This window comes from Oenanthe melanoleuca, chromosome 3 (assembly GCF_029582105.1).
Source record: "Oenanthe melanoleuca isolate GR-GAL-2019-014 chromosome 3, OMel1.0, whole genome shotgun sequence".
In the NCBI taxonomy this organism is placed as follows: domain Eukaryota; kingdom Metazoa; phylum Chordata; class Aves; order Passeriformes; family Muscicapidae; genus Oenanthe; species Oenanthe melanoleuca.
In genome coordinates this window covers 82,265,407-82,288,985 of record NC_079336.1, presented here as the reverse complement: position 1 = coordinate 82,288,985, position 23,579 = coordinate 82,265,407, and the positions used below count along the sequence as shown (strand labels likewise).

General features: G+C 38.9%; 2 protein-coding genes across 3 annotated transcripts in view; one reads left to right on the top strand and one right to left on the bottom strand.

Moving 5' to 3' along the window:
* The window catches only part of BABAM2 (BRISC and BRCA1 A complex member 2), a 162,359-nt gene extending 152,413 nt beyond the window's left edge, over positions 1-9,946 (bottom strand). Inside the window, exons 1-2 of one of the 2 annotated variants that reach the window (XM_056489005.1) lie at positions 9,801-9,946; positions 6,269-6,428 (exon numbers count right to left, since the gene is read on the bottom strand). In XM_056489005.1, coding sequence (XP_056344980.1) covers positions 6,269-6,396 — 128 coding nt within the window. In that variant the 5' untranslated portion in view covers positions 6,397-6,428; positions 9,801-9,946. Of the gene's footprint in view, positions 1-6,268; positions 6,431-9,800 lie in introns of those variants that run through there. The other variant, XM_056489006.1, reaches the window with a different exon arrangement.
* A 92-nt stretch (positions 9,947-10,038) lies between these two features.
* RBKS (ribokinase) overlaps positions 10,039-23,579 on the top strand; it is a 70,430-nt gene continuing 56,889 nt past the window's right edge. The window contains exon 1 of the mRNA XM_056489007.1: positions 10,039-10,253. Coding sequence (XP_056344982.1) covers positions 10,204-10,253 — 50 coding nt within the window. The 5' untranslated portion in view covers positions 10,039-10,203. The remainder of the gene's footprint in view (positions 10,254-23,579) is intronic.

Genomic DNA, 23,579 nt, shown 5'->3' with positions numbered 1-23,579 from the left:
AATAAAGTCTTAAGAATTTTTTCTCCTGTAGTGTTGCACAACTCAAAGAAATAAGAGACATCTGTTAGAACAGAAAGACCTGGGCATACACCTACACTAACACAAGCCCCATCTTCAAGAAATATTCAATGAATTCCCAAGATATGGACAGCAAAACCACATTTAAACACCTTGTTAAGGTACACTTTTCCAACAGCATTTGGCACAGTATTGGTACTACACATGTGATGCTCTCTTTACACAGAAAAGAAAGTTGTATCAAATAGTTTCTTCTCATTTTTCTTAAATGATAAATGTGATAAATATGGCATTTACCATCTTCAAGGTCAAACAGGAGGAAGTTACTCACTGTACCTATCTAAAAATACCAGCAAAGACATACTGTGCAGCACTTAAACTGAAAAAATCTCAGGAAAATGTATGTAGTCTTTTAAAAGAGAGACCAAGTTACTGCATTTATCTAGTGCTGCCTTTACTTTTAAATTCCTTTCCTTTTGTCATAGCACTTGAAACTGACAAACACAAACTTTTTTATTCTGAACAATTTCAAGCACCTTGTTTAAAACTGGTGTGAAAAGAATGCCAAATATTGTGGAGAGTATTTACAAAACTATTGCCAAATGCATGCCCCACACTTCGACCTTTTACCAGACAGACATTTTGCCTTTGTTTTTTATCATTCAGAAACAAATGTAGGAGAGTGCAATCTTGGAGACAGTCAAGACTTTTATACGCAGCACAGAAAAACTGCTGTTTGAAGTTCTAAGTGCTGCTCCCCAGCAGCAGCAACTCTATCAAACTGTCCCATCAGAGCTTCAGCCTTTTACATTTTACTTGAGAGATAACAAACTTCTAGCAGTAAGATTTTTTGCAGTGAAGAACTATATTCGTCATCAGAAACTGCAACGAACCAACCTACTTTGTGAAAAGGCAACAGCACCCGACTTATCCAATACAGTAGTAAAGGACTCATAAGACTCACAGACCTCCTAGAAACTGTCACATCCTTCCAAGTACACATTTTGAACAAAACACAGCTATTTTTAAAAACAGCTTTTCATACTACATGTGTTCAGAGTCAGATTCATTAAACTTTATACATAAACAAAATGGAAATGTTAAAAAATTACGTACAGACACCAATGTGAATGATGGATATGAACCTTCCTCAAGTAACTAGAGTCTTTCACTTTAAATTAATCAAATGCAAAAGATCAAGCAAAAGCTTTAAATAACTGCTACAGCACTGTAACAGTATTTCACAGCTAAAATCAACATTATTTCACAAAATATGCACATAAAAATGCATATTTACTTTAAAAAGGGAAATGCCCAAAAGAAAGGGAAATACCAAAGCATATTGCAGTCTACTTGATAACAGAAAAAAAGTAAATCACCACTGCTTCCTAGGAAGCAGGGCAATAAAGTTATAAATATCTTATTACAGCTTGATAATAAATTTTTATGTTGAAATTTACTCCAGAAAGAATTACATTTTTTTGACCACTCTTCATATAGGTTTCTTTCAGGAACATAACTACTTGCATGCATAGGTCAATATCAAGCAGAGAGGCAGAAATCAATAGTGAATAAGACAAATGAAAAGAATAAAATACTAACATGGTTTACTACAAAACACTTGCATAAAAATTCAACAATTAATCTTCTCATAAATATGGAGTAAATATAACCATGGAAATATGAAATTTTAAATTTTGTTATGAGTGGATATCTAAAAAAATAGAATCTTAATATATGCAGCTTTAAATCACTGTATTCATTTTGAAATTTTGCCTGGTGGAACACATCAAAGTAATTTAAAAAACAAAATCAAGTTTGTTGAGTAAGAAGAATAGGCTTGCAGCATAATTTGAAGCTCAAGCATGGGCCCTGATGAACAGCTGTAGGGGAAAAAAAGAGTTCTCAAAGGCAATGACCACCACAACTATGTCTTTCACTCTTGTAACACACCATAGGAAAAGCAGCAGTCTCTTAAATAACTGGATTCTACATTATACAACAATTAAACACCCTTCACATAGGAAAATATCCTCTATTTCTAAATCTACATAATAATCACTTTTCCCTATTCAACATCTTTCCCATGATTATATGTGTAAATGCTAAGAAAAATGCCTCAGCCACAATTCAGTTGGTTATGAGTAGATTTTAATATCTAATTAAGATGGGTCAGTATTTCAAAGACACACTAGTAGAGATTAACTGAATGATACAATAAATGGCATTGACTCAAGTGGCAGCAGTATTTTCTTTGGGTCTAGAACAAAGTACTATCCTATGCAAGAGTTAAAAATGCCTTCATCCACTCTGTCATCTTGAAGAATGCCTTTTATTAATGCAACACAGACGCCTGCCAGGGTTTTCTTATCACCAGAATCAATGCTGCTTAAGGTGCTATATTTCAGACATGACCTTACACCCCAGTTCTACTTTTGATCACTGTGGGGCCACATTTACAAGAAAACTTGGCCACCTAACCTTTTATTAGTACTTCTGTTGAAGAGTTTCTTTCTTTTCTGTTATGCCATATCACTGAGCTCCATTTGGGGGTCTGCATCAGCAGGGGCCATATATATCTATAAATAGTACTTGGTCCTGAATATCCTAATCACAGATGTAAATATATGTGTCTTATGAGACTGGTACTGTCTAATAAGTTTGTAAAACACACAGACATTATGAAACTGTAACATATTATTATAAAACATTTACATACTCAAAGACTGCAAAACAATAGGATTTCCTTACTGTGACATATTTCCCTCCCACACTTGAAAGCAAAGCAAATTAACATATCATCATACTTCATACATCTAACATCAGCTCTTTAGTACAGTTTATAAAACACAACAAAAGTTGTCAATCTCAGCAATAAGTCAGAATAAGTGCAAAACAAGTTCCTTACTAAAACCATCTGACATATAGATTGACTTTTCAAATAATTAAAGCCTTAATATGCTTGCCATTTACAAATCAAAATCAACTGATGTGATAGGCTAAAATCTGGTAATTGATCTTCTACTTGTGAAACAGAAAGGAAACACTTTCCACTTCTGAGAATGTCAAAAACAAGGTTCTGAGTGGCCAAAGCCTTAGAAGTACTACTTTATTCAGTATGTTACTATCATTCCTTCATACCATCATCACAGCTCCTGTTTCTAAAACCTAAGAATTGAGAATAGATAGATCTTCAGTTTGAACATTTTATTTTGCTATACAATGTAAATGGTTTATTAGAGAAGGGGTGTAACAACAGTAACTCCTAACTTTCTCTAAGAGTAACAGTGTGGTATGTGACAGTGAAACAACCATACAGCTCCTCCCCAGAAACTTACAAGTGCTTCTGTTTTCAAAATTAATAGCTATTGAGGAGATTACCTTAAATATTATGAGATTTTAAAGGTTACAGTAAAACTGCATTTATTTATTATTAGAAATCTTCCACATAACACACCAGTTAAAGCAGAAAACATTTGCATGTTCTGTAATAAACTCAAGCTAGGCTAGGGTTTTAACAGCCTAGACTAGCATTTGTACAACCCCTGTCATGTGTCAATAAATGTACAATCACTATTCAAAAGCAAAGTTTCTGAACTGATAGTACTCCCAAATGGTCATGTTCATTTGTGAACAAGAACTGCTCTTTATCTAACTTCAAACATTTAATCCAGCACATTTAATTTAAACCTGCCTGGTTCCACTTTCTAGGTTTAAAGCCTGATTTCAACCCATTGAAATTGAAGGGAGTTTTGCAATTGATATCCTGAACTTCATTCCCATTTCTCTAAAAATAGTTCTCCTTATTTTCTTCCCATTTATGTCCAACCTCAATGGCCCCAGGGTTCTGTTTCTTCATGTTGATACCACCTACGTTATTTTTTCTGTGTTATTTCGTTCCCTTTTAAAAAAGTGTAATGAAAGTGGAAGTATACAGGGGTTTGGATCATCTGGTGATGTGAGGACAGGGGAGGAGAGTAGGCCAATGGCCTTCAATTCAGTTTTGAACTTACAAAGCTTTCCTCTACCATCAGTATGCAGCAACAAATTTAAATCTACTAACAAGGCTGTGGGTTGGAGATTTTTTTATTTATCAGCTGACATGAGACTCTGAGAAACAGTCTGTGGAGTGTCAAAGAACTCCTGTTTCAAAGGTGAAGGACCACTCAACTAGATCTGAGTTATGGAAGGGACATCTCTGTAATACTGTGATTCATCCATCGTATTGTAGTAATTTTGCACTCTTTACAAGTTCAGCAACAGCACAGAGCACTAAATCACAAGAATTTGGTATTCCTACATGACATATAAATTCAAAATTTCCGGTTATAAATAACTAACAATTTATTTGTAACAAACAAAAATCTTTCCAAAAACACATTTATGAAATTTGCATTTCGAAGAAATTCCAAGCAATTGTTAATTAATTCTGTTTAGAGCAGTGGCTTTAAGAAACTAGTTGCACCAAAGAAAGGAAACCTTCAAAATAATTCTGAAATAAATAAAGAATCTTGATTATCCTGACTTCATCTCCTAAAAACCTCAAGCTAAAAAAAAGACTCAACATAAAGAATGAGGTTTATACTTATGTTCCAGAACAAGGAAAAAAGTATTTCTAACACAAGCATTTAGGTGGGCCAATGTCTTCAAACCAGCTCTGAGACAAACTCTGTCAGGTGCTGTACTTGTGTGTAAACTCCACATTAAGAGAGGTACTATACAATTTGAATCATGGGGTTTGAGTGACAGGTGCAGCTGCTGGCAGCTTTTAGTTCTTAAAAGAATAAACTCCTGGAAAACATTCACGTTTTAACAAAGCAAATACAAAATCTTTGTGGCAGGATCAGTGACCAAAAACCTTAGAGACCTATTAAAAAAACCCATTAAAAGAGTCAGCTAGAAAACACTGTTTTTATTATTTTAATCTTTTACTTTAAATGCAGGCAGCATAAGCATTCAGTGGGTAGAAAGCAAACCCCTTACCTACCTCTCAACAAACAATTGTGTTTTCTTTCTACTTTTCTTTGTATTCCTTTCTCTTAGATTTCAACTGGAAAAATGTAAGAGCTCCCATCACAGCTTTCCTAGAAGACTATTTCAAAGGAAAGCAAGATCTAGCATGAAATGACAGCAGCAGATGCAGAACCGCTCAGCCTGTCTTATGTAATTTGCAAGCTTAAATGTCAAACCAGTCAACACTAATAAAAAAGTCATGGCTTCTTAGCCCTCCATGTAAATCTGTACTCTGTCCCAGCACCTCACAGCAATGGTTCTTTTCAAACTAACTCTAGAATGCAAACCTCCTTCCTGAAAAGGCATTGTTACAACCAGAAAAGCACCTCTGAAGTACTTAATGAAACCATAATAAAACAGCCTTCAGAAGCACATTAAACAAAGTTTTCAGCAGAACTGTATTCTAAACAACAGTGATTTGTGGTGGTTCTGAACATCTTTTGTTATTTTTATTATGCTATAATTGAAAACGATACACAGAGCAGCAGTTTGCAAAAACAAGATGATTTGTATATCTAAAGCAAAAGTAATTTCAATCTGAGCTCCTGTAGCAGAAAAAAAAAAAACCCTGAATCAAAAAGATGCTGTTAGATACTCAATTCTTTAAGAATAAAGCAATTTCTGATGTGTCATCTAAACATTTCACTCTCCTCATGTATTAGTCACAGAGGTTATACACCAAAGTCGGTTTGCATATGCAAATCCCAAAATTCTATTACTACCTGAAAACTAATTTGAATGCATCTAGAATTAAAAATAAAAGGAGCAGCTTGGCTTATTTCAAACATTTGGCCCCTACAGCCACTTGATGTACTGAACTTGAGGGAAGCCAGATAAAGGAAAAGTTACTTTTTCTTCTGGTTTTGCAAATTCATGACTACAGGTAAGGTCACACAAATTTGTCTTTCAATTTTTGGTTTACGGAGAAGATTGACTAAGCAAGTCATAAACAACAGAAAAAAGTGTTTGTAACTATCTCACTGCTGAAAACCAGCACTGTCAAGTGGCAGCGATGAGATTGTCTTAACAAGATTATTATTGCCAAAAATATGACAAATTTAGTCTCCCAAATGACAAAATGGTAGCAAGACAAAAAATAATGTAACTAGTATGTCAGCTAGTATATCAACTCCAGCTGTGTTCAAAATGCTTAAATACATGAACCTAATAAAACTCAGTTCTGAAAAGGCATCTTAACTGAGAGGGGTTGGGTGTTCTTTTTGGATGAGGAACTCACCCAGACTTCAAGTCTGTAATCCGTAAACAATTAGTAGCATCTAGTCCTACTTTTCCATTTCTGACCACACTGGAAATGAAGGGTGAAAGTGCTGGAGAAATTCTGTTCAAGGCCACTTCAGGTGACATTTTATTATGTTCCTCCTTCCTTTTGTCTTGAGCTGCAAAGGGAGAAAATAAAATTTAAAAATATCCTATTTATTTGATGGAGATTCACATGTACTCTGCAAACATCAACATAAAAAAAGGTAAGCATGCAAAAGATCTGGAGTGTAGAGTAACTGAACTGTGCACAGACTTATAGAGAAAAAATAAACACAGGTAACATTTTTTTCTTCTCATCTCTGCAACATTCAATGAAGCCTGTTTATTCAGTATCAACATAAAGCCAAAATTATGTCCTAGGCATCTATAATTAAGGCCCTAACACTCTGAGAAAGTGACGTAAAATTGAGGGCCACTCTGAAATTCACAGCCTAGCCCTTCTTGTGGGCATTCCCAGTCAGTCTGTAACTGACAAGACACACTTCTTCAGCTTCCCCTGAAACCAGTGGAACTTACACTAATTGCAATGGGCCCAGGGATTTGATACCTCTCTGTATGCTCACCTGCAATTTCTAAGAGCACTAGTGTACCTATAATCAGTATTACTTTTATACTACTTCATTAGGTAGCAATTTATAGGATTTCATGATGCCTTTTCAAAGCTAACACTGCTTTTCTTTCAGTGGTATCACCACACTGTTTGAAAGACATCTTAATCTTCCTTCACATAACAGATCAGGAAGCTGATGTACACATATTTTAAGCACAGCTTGTTCAGAAGTGCTTGCAATTGCATGACCTTAACCTAAACCAGTTAGGCCATTAATTTAGCATGCTTTAGGAACATATTGCTTTCTAGATGAAATGCAGAAACTGAGCATACACACATTTTAAGTCATTGCACCACGAAAAGAGTATGTGGACAACAACAGACTGTGGTAGGAGAAGTGGGAGAAAAGAAGGGTAACCAACCTATTAAAATGTTAATGTAGTTGATCACATTCTAAGGCACAGAGCTTCATATGAAAATTAACAGAACTTAGTTAATTTTGGAAAACAAGGCTGTAAATGACTGAAGATAAAATGAACTTGCCAGTGATAAGTGGGACAGAAGAGCTCATAAGTAGCCCACCATCATAAAAAATATTTTTAAAAATAACCATTTCATTACTAATACACACTGCATTCACTTTCTTAAAAATGCTGCATATGGACTGCTGTATTATTAAGTGTTCTATAACAAGAGTGTGAACAACTCATGGCAATAATTGCAATTTTCTGTTGTTTCTCACACTCAGTCTACAAGCATTAATTAGTAACTAATGGATAGTCTACAGAATCTACTAAATCTCTGTAACTGGGATCAACATTAAATTTCACATTCTGTTCTCATGAAAGCCATTCACACTGGAGTAGCAGGAAGCAACGCTCAAGACTGTTTGTCCTAGATTTTCAGAATGTATCTTAATAAAGCAAAGGCCAGGCACTTTGAGGCAAACAGAAAGACTAATAAAGTAAAACTTCCTAAAAACAGTAATTATCTTTAATACACTGGCTCCTGCATTTTATGGCAGGGAAGAAGCTGAAGACTAAGTATCCATGCCCTGACACATAATGTGCTCTCATGTATCATTTGTCTAATTGACAGTGGAACATCTTAAGTTTGTTTAGCAAACAACTACAGCAATTTAAGACACTACCTCCAGTTTGCTACTTTTCTACTAAAAATTTCTGCCTGCTCACCTTTATTCATTCTTTCCCAGAGGGACTGAGAGAACACAAGCCCATACCTGACAAATTTCAATGTAACGTCCAATGGCTTAGATTGAACCGCTAATAAAAAATTAGTTTAAGCTAAAATACTTTGTGCAAGAGTGGTTACAACAGGGCACATTCTTCAGTCTGCCAGCCCTGCTGTAGGGAAGAGTAATTTCAAACAGGGGGCAGCTGGACTGACAAAGTTCAGAACTTCTTAAACCACAAGAACATGCTGAAAAACAAGCTATCCTTCCAGCAATCCTGAAGTTATACACGAAGGTCGCAGAATGGGTTCTGATAATGACACATTTTAGGGGGACTGTGTTATGAGGGTGAAATTGAGACACATGATACAGCTGCTGATCACAGCTGAACAGATGCACCTCTCAAAACGAACTTTAAAACGAGATTCATTATATTTTTGTTAATAAAACTTGTCAAAACAAGATTTAAATGACTGTTAGGCATTTTTCTGTATTTTATTGCATCAGTTTTAAAAACAACAGTATCTTCTATTTAACAAGCCAGATACACAATGCTTAAAAGGTTGCTATCAAGTAAACTTACTGATTTATTTTGTAAACAAAGGGCTTTACAAACTAGAACACAATTTGTACCAGTTTCCTGGTAAATTTCAGTTGTCATATACTTTTTTTTTTCTCAGCTTAAGTTTCCCACACTGCTGGAAACTGAACACAAACAAACTCAGGGGAATTAAGCAAAACAAAATTCACTGGACTGTTTCCCTCCCAAAATAAAACCTTTGAAAGAAGCAAACGAACTAATAGTTGAATCCTCAGATTCAGCTGGCTATCACTGTGACTTCGGGCTAATGTTACACAGGCTTCACAGTAACCATGAAGTCCCGGGCACTGCTTTGGGCACCAGAGAGAGTCGGGATGCAAGATACTCTGATGCCAGACAATATGGGGATTACGATTAGATTTAAAAAGGAAAAGGTGAATATAGTGATGGAGACCTGGAAACGTGACAGGACCTCTCCTGTCTAACCCTCTCAGCGTGGCCGCCGGCAAGCTGGTTGTGTGGTTTTCACTTCGGGGGCGGGTGGCAGGAATTTGTGTCTGGGTGTGAGCGGGGAAAGGAGGGGACCCACGACCGCCGCCTCCTGCAGCCGTGCCCCAACACATCCATGGAATGCGATCAGCAGTGTGCATCTGCGGAGCCCGGCTAAACGCCGACGTTACCTAAGCCCTGGCATGGAAGAACGCTCAGAATGCCAGAATGGGTAAGGCTGGAAAGGACCGCAGCGGGTCACCTGGACCAAGCCCCCTGCTCAAGCAGGGTCATCCTAAAGCACATGGCACAGAATTGTGTCCGGGCAGTTCTTGAGTATCTCCAGTGAGGGAGACTCCACACCTCCCCTGGACAATCTGCTCCAGTGCTCGGTCACCCACAAAGCAAAGAAGCTCTTCCCCACGTCCAGGGGAAACTTCCCGTCCATCCACTCCCGTTCTGAGCTGACCCCGGCCAAGCCCCGCTGCCTCCCCAGCCGGTGCCGCCACCCGCGGCGCTGCGCCCGTCCCGCCCCGCCCCGGCGGCGGCGCTAACACGGGCCTCCGCGGGCTCCGGGCCAGAGCCTCCCGGCGCCGGGCCCCCTTCCGCCCGCCGCTGTCCCGGGAAGGGCTGTGGCGCTGCTCGCTGCTCGCTCCCTCCCGCTCTCCCTGCCCGGCTCGTTCGCCCCATCCCGCCCGTCCCGGCCCCGCCATTACCTACGGCGGCCGGAACTCGCCGCTTGGCAACGGCGTGCACGCCCCCGCGCCCGCCGTGCGCGCCCCCGCCCCGCCGCGCGCCGTGCGCGCCTCCGCTCCCCCCGCGCCGCCGCCGCCGCCGCTCCCACCCGGGCCGGAGGGGTCTTCACCGCCCCAATATTGGCGTCCGCCGCAAGCGCCTGAGCGGGCCGTGCCGCCGCGCAGGGCGTGGGGCGGCGGTTCGGTCGCGGCCGGAGCGGCGCGCGGCGGAGGGGAAGGGGGCGGTCGTGGAAGCAGGCGTTCGGCAGGGACAGCCCTGCCAGGCGAAGGTCCCCGCGGGCAGCCCGTCGCCCATGGCAACCCGTGAAGCCGCGGCGGGGCCCGGGGCGGGTCGGGGTCAGGGTCCAAGGGCCGCCCCGGCGCCATGGCCGCGGAGGTTGTGGTGGTGGGATCCTGTATGACCGACCTGGTCAGGTTAGTACTGGATGGGGGTTTCCGCTCGTGTTGGGCGGAGCGACCCTGAGGTCATGGGAGCGCAGGGCGTCACGGTGCCCGGGGAAGAGCGCAGCAGCGCCGGGCCTCCGCGGGCCAGGCCGGGCCAGGATGCGCCCCGGGCCGAGCCAAGCCGGTGTCACCTCTCCCGCAGGCCGGGAGGGCAGAAGCGAGGTCGGCGCCAGGCGCGGCGGGCGGAGCGCTCGGCCCCGGGCAGCGGGAACCGCGGCTGCGGCAAAGGACTGAGCACAGACACACATTGCCCAGACGGGTCATGGAGTCTCCATCGCTGGAGACGTTCAGGAACGGTCTGGGTGCAATCCTGTGGCGTGTGCCCTGGGATGACCCTGCTTGAACAGGGAGATTGGAGCAGGTGACCCACTGTGGTCGTTTCCAACATTATCCATTCTGGGATTCTGAGACTCTGAAGGGGGCGGCTGCGCCCGGGTGATGTCAGCTGCAAGCAGTACTTTAAAAGAAGAGTGTGGGAACAGGGAGAGGTTTGAACGTGTTGCGTGCCGGAGCTTTGATCATCTGTCTGTGACTCTGGAGAGAGGAGAGGCTTGGGTTTGTGTTTTCAGCTGTGCCGGGTGGGTCGGTGTTGGCCTTGGCCCGGGAAGCAGCGTTTCGTAGGCACCCGCAGGAAACCTGGAATTCTGATACTCTTTATCAGCAAAGGATTCTGAAACGACTTTATGGAAGTAAATAAAGCTGGTCAACCGTAACAACTTTTCAGTTCAAAGCACACTTGTCTCCACTGAAAAAGCGAGAAAGGTTAATATTGCAAAGAAACCAAAGTTAGCTCCATGAATCAGGTTGTAATGTAGGTTGTAAGTTGATTACTTGCATACAACATTTCGTGTGACACTGAAATGAGATTGAGGGAAAGAGGAGGGAAGGGAGGGCCTCCCAAAGTACTCATATCCAAACATATCAAAAAGTACATATAGGAAGCCCTCAAAAATTTAGCAGCTCTGCACTCCAAAACTATCTTTTAATTATTTAAAACGTTTTTAAAATTATTATCTTAATTTCTCTTTATTCATTTTCTGAGCATTTTGGTTTTCAAATTAAATACTTTGGTCTCATTGTCTTTTTTTATTTTTTTCTTTTTTGTATATAGGTAAGGTTTGGAAACTTCTTAGAAAAACTGAAGTGCAGAAGTTCATGATAGCTGTTGGTTCCAGTAGCCCGGGCTTTGTAGTCAATACTAAAAAACAGGAGAATTCAAGCAAAATTACAAGAATTCATGGTGTAAATTCTAATCTGAACTGGCTGGCCTTGTCAGTCCCAGTAAACTTGCAAATCAGTTTTTGATTTTAAACACATTTCCATACTCTATATGCAGACTTGGTTAAAATAGGATTTAAAGTGTATGTATCTGGGCTTCATCTGCTTGTCCTGCTAGAAATTCTGCAATTTAAAAAATGTCCTTTATCAGCAGACAGTTTTACCAAAGCGTGTGGGTCAAGAAAGCACAGAATACGTGATTAGAGGATGCTGAGGAGTGAGTACTGCTTAGGCGTAGATTTGTGTTGCAGAAATGATGAAGCCCCTTAAATAATCACAGAACCTGTCTCAGAAAGATTTAATGCTCTGTGTAATTTGCAGAACACACTGGCAATTTCCCAAGGAGAGTAGTTGTCTTGTAAGTCAGAGTAAGAACTGTGGAACTGGTCTTGATGTTACGTGTGAATGGGCTCTCAGATGCTTATGATGCACTTGGTGCTCTAACCTCAAGACATTCCTTTTCCTGTCTGTCTAAAATGTGGGGAGAAAAGTAATCAAAAAACTGTCTGCCAGTTTAAGCAATGCTTACAACTTCAGCTTTGGGCTTTTCTTGCCATTTAAACAAACAAACGACTTTTTTTTTTTTTTTTTTTTTTTTTTTACTGCAGAGTTTACACCATGAGCTGGAGTGACAGATGCTGTTACACTGAGATTAAGTGGCTGAAGAAAAGCCGTTTCACTTTTCAGTCAGCTGAGAGGATTTCATAAAGTGTAGAAATGCTATCACATATCTGACTCACTATTATTAGCCTCTTCTTTAAGGAGCAGTGAAGGGCTTTTCATAAGTGATAAGCTAATCTGCTTCAGTTGAAAAAGATGGGATAGCTTCTTTCTTTCTGTTACTAGCACAGAACTTCAGGCACTTAATAAAATAAGAAAAACTCTGTGTTTAAATTTAGCAGACAAGAGTTTAATCTGACCAAAATTTCCATGTAGGACCTATGCAGATATTGTTTAAATGTATCCTGGGTTAGGAAAATCTGGGTAAAATTACCGGAAAGTACTAAGCAGTAGGCTTGATTGTGCCTAGGTGGAACAGGAAATTAAAAACAAGCTTTATGAAATATAAAAACTGTCAGGTTGGGGTTAGGATTAGGTTCCAGGAGCATAACTCATGGCTGTTTTTGTATATGGGTTTTAGAGGGGGTCACATATGCTAGATTTAAAGCCAGGGTTCATTTCAGTTGGAATGAAGGAGCATTGAGGAGGTTTTTGAAGGAGGTTTTGTGAGTTTGCCATTTTTGCTGATGTTTCAGTTTATAACAGATATGGACAAGAGTGATCATGTTAAATGCCTATCACCCATTTGGAGGAGCCTGAATAAGTTTGTGAGAGTTTCACTGAGGAAGCTGGACACATTTTTGTGTACATTATGTTTAATAATGTGTTCATATTCACCACTAGACACTAAAGCTATCTTTCTTAGAAGATAATAATATTGATTGGGACTCTGCCAGAGCTGGACAATGCTTGTGTTGTAACTTGAACTGGTAAAATACCCTGTTGACCCTTTAGGACACAACCTTGGCCCTCTGTCTGGAGAGCTAGAAGCTCAAGGTCAGACTTGAAGTAGTAGTGGCAGACTTTAAATGTTAAGCATTCCCACGTCTGTAGAGGCAAGGCACCAAAAAGCTTCAAGCCACCATTGAACATATGGTAACCAGATTTGCCATGAAGAGAAATTAGCATATAATGTTTTTACTCAATACAGTAAATTAATGATTTAAAGAAGTGTAACCTCTGTGTGAAATGAAATATACAGTTTGAAATGTGCTCAATCTTATGTAATGACCAAGACAGAAAAGGATAGAGACCTTTGGTTGAATAGATAATTCTGAAAAATAATCAAATTCAGAAGTGTGTCTTAAAATTCTTCTAAAAGGAAGGGCAGTGGTTTGCTTTTAAAACACTGTTCTCATTGGAAATTCTTTTCTTATTGTCCTGTAGCGCTGCAGTGGCAGAATGTGGGTTTTCTAAAGTGAATTTCATATGATCAAAACAGCCTCACGTACATACATGCAGTAAACCACACTCTTCTGGCTTAATAGGACTAGGAGCAAAACATATTTGTGGTCACAATCACAATCAACACTTCATTGGCAATAGCAGGCAATAGTAGTAGAAAACAAAAACAGCATTTTTCTATATGATCTAGATAACAAACCAGATGGGTACCATCCACAGTATTATTTAAATAGATTCTCTTCTGACTCATATTTGCAGACTGGTCGGGGCATTGGCATTTTAATTCATATTAAATCAGGACAAGACTAAACATATAAACCAATGAGAGTCAGACACACTAAAACAATTAGAATAAACAGGAGAAACTTTGGCATGGCAATTGAAAACAGCAGAAGCATAGAACAAAATGTAAGATGGAAAAACAGTCTTTGGATAGTCACAACAACAACAGTCTTTCAGTTTAACTCTAGAGGATGACACCACAGTCCAAATAGTGGAACACTGCATTTTTCAGAATGTTCAGAATTTCAGGGCTTAGTTTTCTGTGGACCTCTTTCATCACGTTTCTTCACTCCCTTTAGGGAGTAGAACTAAAAGTTCTGCTTCCAGCCCCCTATTGTAACAACCACTGTTAATAATTACTGCAAGTACTAAGCTGATTAACTATAAGCATTCAGCAAGACAGGACAAGGCAAAGAAAGCACTGAGCTCTATACAGGGTAGTGTGCTGCTGATCTGCAGCTGGACAGCGGTGACAAACGCACATTGGTATGAACATCCCAAACACATCAAATCCTCTTTGCTAACAGAGCACAACCTCTGCTTGGGCCAAATGGCAAAGGTATCTCGTTAGTGAGATTCTGTGTCTTCTTTTAAGTCTCTAGTGGTGAATGTTGTCTGCTGAAGTGCTGAAGTAAATGGCTCATTGGCACTTTGGAAATGTCCATGGTCCAAAACTGTGTCTACTTTCTTTTTCAGAAGTGCAGTATTTGCAATAGTAATTGCAGACTTTTTTTGATGGGATTGTGCAAAAGGAATTTTCTTACATTTCTTTTGAGTGATCAGAGGAAGTCTTGCATATGACTTCATTTTCTTTTTTGCTTTGTTTCCATATCTCATACATGTTCTTGTCTCCACCATTTGTCATGCATGTCACCAACTTTTAATGTTTTTGCCTTGTTTTGTTATTTTTTCCTCGTCAGCTTCTCCTAGCAGCAAAGTATTCTAGAATCCTTTAAATTAATTTCATTTGTGTTTTTGTTTTTATCTGTAGTGCTTCCCCTGCAGCAGCCACTCCTCATTCTAGTCAATCTGCCATTGCATGAGAAAGCACAACTGTGAAGGAATACAAGCTTAGTCCAGTTGAGGAAATTAATCTTTGGGTCCAATGAAAGACATCAAGGCATGAGAGAATGTGTCATCTGTGAATTGTTTTATTTATGTAATAGTGAAAAATCTGGGCTTGATTTCAGACCCAGTGCTGTCTGCCCCTTGTCTTCTTCTCTGACCTAGCAAAGTTTGGGTGCATTTTAAATGCAGAATGTACAAGCTCGGCATTTTGTTGTTCTGCTCTGATTTTAGAGAACCTAAATGTTTAGAGAAACTCCTGCTTGCCTTCTGTTGTGTTGATTAAATCTTCAGTAATGGCATTCAGTAAGAAAATTGTTTTCTGTCCATATACAGCTTTTGATTATCTCTACTGGCCCAAACACTGGTGATACGGGGCCTGATCCAAGCTTATTCATGACAGAAGAAGCTTTTCTCTGCTGCAAACTTAAATTGTTGTCCTCCAGTAAAATCTGAGTGATAGTTTATTTTAGGGTGAGATACAGTTTAATATTCTAGCATGTTAAAGGTATTTGGTGTTATACCCCAGACTTGAAAAGCTTCCAATAAAGTTCCTCTAACAAAAAATGACAAAATATTGAAGAGGGAAAAACGAGAGAAAATGTCTGCTTGGGTGCTTCTTAAATTAACAGAAAATAACTAGGGCAAGGCCACCAGGGACTTTTTTTAACTCATTACAAGAGCTGCATTTGCAACTAAGGTTATGAACCCCAAGCAAGAGACAGTGCGCCATTGATCCCAGCTGGCACCTTCTGAAAGAAACTGTTGTTTATGCCACAGAGGATGCTGTGGGCCCTCTCTGAAAGGGACTGGTGGTGCTAGAACACCTGCTCAGCCCTTGTCTTTGGCTCTTATCCATGAAAACGGGTTTTTTCCTCCCCTTCCTAAATGGAAATGTGGAAGTTTTAAAAGTCTCGGGAAATACGAATGTGAAAGTGGTCACACAATGTCTTTTAAGTTAAACACAACAAAAGTATTGCTTTCTGGATTCTATTTCATTGAAATGTCCCTGCCCTTTCAGTTGGTGTCTTCATTTGGTGTCCTATGCTACTGTTTACTGTAATTAGGCACTGTTTTTACTTCCAGCAATAACTAATATGACTCTTGTTTTTTAGACTTATTTATCTAGCTAAGTTTTAATAGTATGTATTTAGTAGTGCTTTTGAGCTAAAGTCAAGTCTGTAGTACATGAATTCAAGTCACCAAGAGCAGCACTATTTACTCTACTGTGCATAGGGAAAACATTTTGCAATTTGAGGACAGGAAGAATGGCAGTTTGTTTTGTAAAAAGATAGAAATAAATAAAGAGAATTGGAGTAAGGTATTAAAAGAGGCAAAAATAATAGGAATGACCAAAGGTTTTACTGCAGAAAGTGCGAAGAGTCTACCTAAAGAGTTGAAGTTGAGAAAAAAGCAGGGAAACCACAGTCCTGACAGTGACAGGTCCCCAGTTGTCCAAAGGCCCCTTGCTTTTCTGCATTTCTTTCTCTCAGCTCTGCCTATCTGCTTGCTTTCTGCAATTTTCTGTCATGGCTGCATGACAAAATTCAGGGAAAGGCTCTCTTCCAGTCCTGCTGTCTTCTCCCAGCAGCAGTAATTTGGAAGATACGGCACCGAGTGGGTCCTCTGTTACCTCCTCCTTCTCATGCAAGAGTTCCCAGCTGTCTGCTTCTGTTCCTACCAGCTGCAGTGTCTGGTCTGCTTAAGTTTGTAAATTGCTTTGAGATCCTTCAAGATAAAAGGTTCTTCTTAAGTGAGATCATTATCACCTTGCACATTTCTCCACTCCCTTTTCTCAATTCAAGCTTCTTTTCTCATCTGGACTTGGGGTCTGGTGCAGTACTCAACGTTCCCAACTCATGGCAACACAAAGCTTACACACAAATTTCAGCTTCCAGTCCTTGAGCTGTTTGACGCCTCTTAGAGTACTTCGAGCTGAAGGTTAAATATATGTATTTTCCTGAGCTGATGCCAAAATGCTTAGCACTTGCCACACTGAGATCGTACTTCTGCATTTGCGTCTGACTTCATGTTATTTTGTGTGCTTCAAGAGACTGTGGAGTTCTCTTCCTCCCACTTCTAAAATACTTACTCATTCTAGGAAGCATTCCAGTTACAACATTGCTCTGAGATCCTTCACTGGGTTCTCATAACCATGCTTTGTTCATGTTCTTGTGGTTAAACTGTACGCCTGTCAGGGCAGGGATTTGACTCCTCTGTGGTGTGGTGAACTTACAAAGGGGAACCCTGACTGGAGTTCAGAGGGCTTTCTGTTCAAAGGTTCATAAGCAGTAACACACTGTTTGGGCAGGAGAACCTTTTTTCTGTTCAGCTGCAAGTCTAGTTGTTGTCTAGTAAGAGAGTTTTTCACTGTATGGTATCTATGTTTATTCCCAATGTCATTCACATTCCAGTGAAATTTTCCTCTTTCCTATGAAAGTGAGGTCATCTTAAACCTGTGTTTATGATATTGCAGTCATTTCCATGGCAATAGACTATGATATCATCAGTGGAGGATTATGCCTTTCCTATGTGTGTTAGCAATTAAAAATTATAGTTTGTGAGATAAAACTAGTATTTACCAAGCTTTTAGCTTTGGTCTGTGTGAGGCTGGGAAACTATTGCTTAATCCTCTAGAGAGTTCACTTGGTAATGGAGTAAATGAATCTAGAAACATTTTGATCCTAGCAGGTGATACATTTTTGGGGTATATTTTCCTAATGAGAGAAGAAAATCAGCTACTCCATCTTGTGTTCTCTTGCCTGGCCAAGAACACTTGTCTGAAACCCAGTGGCACTCCTTATAGCTTTGTTATTCAGAGCTACTTAAATGTTTGGCTTAAAGATTCACAGTTTTCTGCTCTCACTAGAGTATCATTTTTCACGATTGGAGGCCAGTAAGGTATTAGACACTACCGAAAAAAGTAAAACAATGTGGTCATCAGTTCTTTCGTCTTTTTAGTGGGTCCCTATTTGCCAGCTATCAGTAGCTGAATCTCTTTGTTGAGCCTTCCTGTGAGTGTATGTCCCTTCTCATAAGCTGGTGAAAGCAGAGGCCAGTTTCAATACCATAATGGCAAAAGAAAATTCATCAATTTAAAATGTGGAGACCAGTGTTAGAACAGTTGCTAATGCTGCAAGATAAGAGTGGTGGACTCATAACTTATTTAATCCCTTCAAATACTTAAGAATTTTTAATCCAAGGAAGTAGACTTTCCTCAAAAAGAGTATGAAAAGAAAGGGCAAAGACATTAGATGAATGTTTGTAGAGAAAGGACATCCTTAGTCTGGGTACTGCAACATGAGACAAAATTAATAGTAATTTTTTGGTAATGTAGTTTAAGAAACACACTACATCTCTGCACATTTCGGCCTGTCTGTTTTCCCACCTAACACAACTGAACTCTCAAAAAATATCTCTTTCAACGATCTGGGTATAACCATTTGGGGAAAAATGTCAAAATGGTGTGCCCTAAGTACATACAAATTTGCGTGTGTCCAGTTACGCAGAAAGTCTAGGATGAGAAAGGGTTCTTCAAGAAATTCTTACCATATGAGTGACTACAGCAGAAAGAAATTCCTTTTCTCATTGTCATTCACTGAATTGGAGCCAGGCTGGAATAAAAGGGTAGACAAAATTATTATATGTATTTTTTGGACACTAAAATTGCTAATGCCATAATATACCTGGCTCTTATATGCTGATGATACAGTCAGGTGATTTTACAGCAACCTACAGATCATGCATCTTCCTCATCATTCCTTCTGAGGCCTTCTGTCTGTAGAAAACCCAGAGCTTATACCTCTGTTGCAAGAAAGTGAATAGTTGGGAAATAATATCATTGTGATCAGGGAAGAGAATGTTGGGATGAAAGCTTATTTACTAATTGTCCAATATCATGGTAAGAAGTTTGTGTTAATTTGTGCTACAAAAAGATGTCATTTTATCTCAGTAGTGCTCTGTAACATATGGCCATTGCTTCACATTATAACATCCACTTTGCAGAGAGGACGACTATTGCCTTTTGCTGTTTGTAGGGTTGTTAGCAGCTGAACAATTCCAAGTAAATAGCATGCAAAGCAGCAGTATACTGGGCACTAGCAGCGTCAGTACTTCAGGGTATTCCTTGGGCTTCTGCTATATCCCATGATACACTTTGAATGTTATGTTGTGTTATGAAAGCATCTATAATTTCTAGCCCAAATAAATACTTTTTCCATATAAATTCCACCGATTTTTAATGGTTTGGTTACTGTCCTACTGTTACTGAAAACTGTTTTTGACCATTTAAAATAAATCATCTCTTGCCTTTTCAATCTGGAGATGTCTGACATGCAAGATTCTCAACAGTCAAACGGGAAGCTGTCTAAAGGAGCTCCTTTGAAAATATTTGTCACAATAGGCAGGTGTTAGGTACTAGATTTTAACACCCAACACTAAGAATATTGTATTTTCTTCTCCTTTGTGAGACACAGAATGGTATGATTAATATTCCATTCTGTCTTGTTAATGAATTACTTGCTGTCTGTACTGTTAATGGAAACAACCATTTTCCTTGATGCATTTCTAGACGTAAATATCTTTGGGTGAATTTTAGTGCTCCTGACAGTAAAGAGCTGCTGGCACAAATCAAAAGCTGCAATAAAAATCATACAGAGTCGATGGTAACAATTTTGTGTAAAAACACTCTGGGCACGCATATATATTATGTTGCCTCTAGGAGCTGTCTGAGCTGTTCTTTCCATAGGAGCTTACCAGTAAGGTTTTGTTTGCTTGTTTTATATGGCTCTAGTTGTTAGCTCCTATATCAAGCTGCAGTAAGTTATTTGATGCTGACATCCAGGTTCCCTTGAGGATCCTCTCATGATATACTTGGAGCCTGAAGAAAATACAAAATTACTTTTCACTAGTATGTTGCCAAAGTAGGTGCAGCTTTGTAGAACACATTGATCTATGTGACAACTAATTATAAAATAAGAAGGTGGTAATGTTCCCAAATATATCAGTGTGCTCTCTTCTGTATTTTATTCTTTCTTCTTTCCATTTCTGAATTTAGTCCTCTTTTCCTCCTTTTTCTCCTGTGCGACATCAATAGCATGTCACTGTTGAGCCATGAAATTTCCCCTAATTTGCTTTCACCTCTTCTTGTTGTCCTTATACATCATGTTCTTATTGTGCACTTCTCTTCTGTATTGCTCTTTCCCTGTCTTTCATCTTTCAAAAATAACTTTTTTGCCCAAAGAATCATAATTCCCTTTTGTTAATTTATTCCAGTCATCACTTGCTATATTTCCGGTGTTCTTTCCCTGTTTATACAAAATGCATAAACCTTGATAGTATAAACAGCAGAAGGAAAAAAAAAAAACATTGGTCAGAGCTGAAAACAAAGGATAAGCAGACCAAGTTCAGTACTCACGTGGGAAGACTGGCATTTTTTATGTTCTCAGCAGCAGTGAGATTGAATATTCATTCCTTCTTCTAATTGTCTGATCCTGCTAGTATTATTCATTGGGAATATCCTGTTAGTATTGTTCAGTCATTTTAAAAATTAATTTTCATTTTTATTTTTCCCAGAAAGGACCAAGTGAAAAATGCCCTGTTCGAAAAAAGTAGTTGGTGGTTTTGCTGGAATTCGTATTACTCTTTCTGATATTTAGGGATCTACCTCTCCAAAGAGCTAAAATTGTGAAAAAGGTAAAGGGGCTTACCTAGAGAGGATTCCTACCTGTCACAGCAGAGTTAACCTTGGCCAGTGAAGCCCACGCACACTCCCCCCACACCCTGCACATTCTCATCTTTGCCCCACAAGCCTTAATGTTACTGTAATCCCAGATTTTAGTTGATGCCTTTATAATTAAATGGAGCTTCAGAGTACACTTTTTTTTATCAGTGAATCAACAGTAAGATAGTTTCAAAGTAAAAACTTGACCAAAAATGTACACTGAAGTGGCTGGGAAGTTAAACTTGATGATGGTTGGAGCTCCCTTCCAACTATTCTATTCTATTCTATTCTATTCTATTCTATTCTATTCTATTCTATTCTATTCTATTCTATTCTATTCTATTCTATTCTATTCTATTCTGTTCTGTTCTGTTCTGTTCTGTTCTATTCTATTCTATGCTATGCTACGCTATGCTACGCTATGCTACGCTATGCTACGCTATCCTACGCTATCCTACGCTATCCTACCCTATCCTACCCTATCCTATCCTACCCTATCCTACCCTATCCTATCCTATCCTATCCTATCCTATCCTATCCTATCCTATCCTATCCTATCCTATCCTATCCTATCCCCATATAATAAATATACATATATTTAAATCTATTTATTGCTTTCATCATCTATGATACATTGAATAAATGTATGAAAACAGTGTCTCATTTTGGTTATACTTTTCATTCATGGCCTGTTATGGATTCAGCAGGAAGCACTGCACTTAAAACTTGATAAAAAATATCATATTTGTTAAAATTACTGTCCTGACTATAAGCTTTTACAACAACATCTTATTGAAGAAAAGTGTAACGACTTGGACCGTACTGTACTTTTTCTTGATGACTGTGTAGTGAAAACACATCTATGATGCTGCTCCTAATATTATAGTTTATAAAACACAATATGCTTGTTTGCAAAATGGCAATACTTAAAGGTGTGGGGGGGTTCTTTTTATTTTTTACCTGAAAAAGACTGACAGCAAGATTTTGTATAGTAGGTGCCCTATTTTCTATATGACAGTAAAGCAGAAGTACAGATTACTTTGTTGATTTACCAGTAAATAGAAAATCATGATGACAAGAGCAAGGACCCTGTGGCCTGTCCAACCAACCATGTTATTTCCATTTTCTTCACAGTTATCTGATAAATCCATTTTTTAAGAGGTATAGAAAAGATTAATGTTTGCATGTCTTATTTATCTTAATTTGTCCTTGGGCATTTAAAGATCACTCTTGGGTTGGGTTGCAAAGGTTGTTTTGTTTTGTATTGCTTTTTTCTGCTTTAGCACTGGTATTTCATCATGATATAATGTTCTGTTCAGCACAGGAACTGTAGGCAGCCTGCTTCAGTTCTGGGTGAGCACAGCCTGTTTCAGAGACAGTCTATTCTAACATTACTGTCAGATTGCATTGAAAATAATTATGTAACTGCTATTCCAAAAATAATGTAATCGAGAGACATCAATGAAGAACAACGTGGGAGGCAAATAAAGCTAGAGAGTAGCATTTCTGAAAATTTCCACAATCTTTCTTAAATACAAAACAGATGTTTGGTAAGAATGATGGAATGTTCGCTGAGACTTAAATATCTGAAGGTAGATTTATTTGAGTTTTTGAATCTCTTTAGAGCTTCATCTTCAGAAATAAGCATTCCACAAATTATGAACTTATCAATGTTGTGCCACCTTTTCCCCAGATTTAACTGCTAGTGATGTGAGGAAATGTTACAGGTTTGTTCTTGAGAAAGCTTTTGGGTAATTTGTCAAAAAAACAATTTCTTTGTGTTGAAGTTTTCATATTCGTAACATAATTTAGGAATATGATGTCTTGATAATACCATAATTTCACTGAAATGCAGTACAGTGTACTACTATAAATGCTTCAGAGCACTCATCTGCATGCCTTGCTATTTGTTTCATCTTTTAATGTCTAGGAGGGTAAAATCCTATTCTGTGCAAAGGGTCAACAAAATTATTCATTGAAGTTCTTGAAGAGCTGTGGACAGCTGTTCTCATCCTATGTGTTACAAGTTTTGGTGTTTTTCAATGTGATTGTACATATAAAAAGATATAACTCTTGTGGCCCTCCTACGTATGGTCACAACCATTCATTTAATTTTCTCCCTTGCAAGAGATTTTCTACAGTTGTTCAGCTGTTTACCCACTCAGTGTTGAGATCTACAAACCAGTTTGTCTATTTATATATATCTATATCTGTATTAATGTGCTTATATAAACAGTTTGTATATTTATATGTTGTTTATATATATTTCTGTTTAACAAAATGCATATTTTCCCTGACAGCAAAACTCATTGATAAGATTCCTGCTGCTTTGCACCAATTTATCATTCACTTGTTTGCGTTGTGGTTACAAATGTTTTTTGATGTAAAATCAAACACATTTTAAAAAACCCCTCTGAATGGATGACAGTGTAAAACTTTTGCATCTCACTTTGCTGCAGAGGGACTCCTCTGTAAGTGTCAATTATTGTGCCTGATACCAGCTTGGATAGTTCTTCTGCAGTTTTCATCACTGTGGGCTACAGAGAATCCAGACAATCAAACATCCAAGCACTAGGCAAGTGTTTGAATTGTCTTAAAAGTTTTGGGGTGTTTTTGAAAAAAAAACAACCTTGTCATGTTCAGGAATAGAGAAGGAAAAAAATAGATTTTTAGATTTTTCCAGCCATTAAAGTTCTGAAGGAAGTCTACAAATCTAGAACCAGATTGCCCCATGCTTAAACCAAAGTGTAGTTAACTAAATTCCTGAGGTAATCTCTTTTGAAATCTTGGAAGTTTTCTACCTCCCAATAAGATATTTCAGTGGATGATTAAAAGGAGTGAAAGCATAAATGAGTCAAGAACATCAGATTTTAAAAAGAGTGTGGTCTTTTTGTCTCTGTGTTATGGATACTTTCCCACAGCATATGTTCAAATCTTCAAAATGAAGCTAGACAAAATAGACCAAAGCTAAACCAAAATGTTAA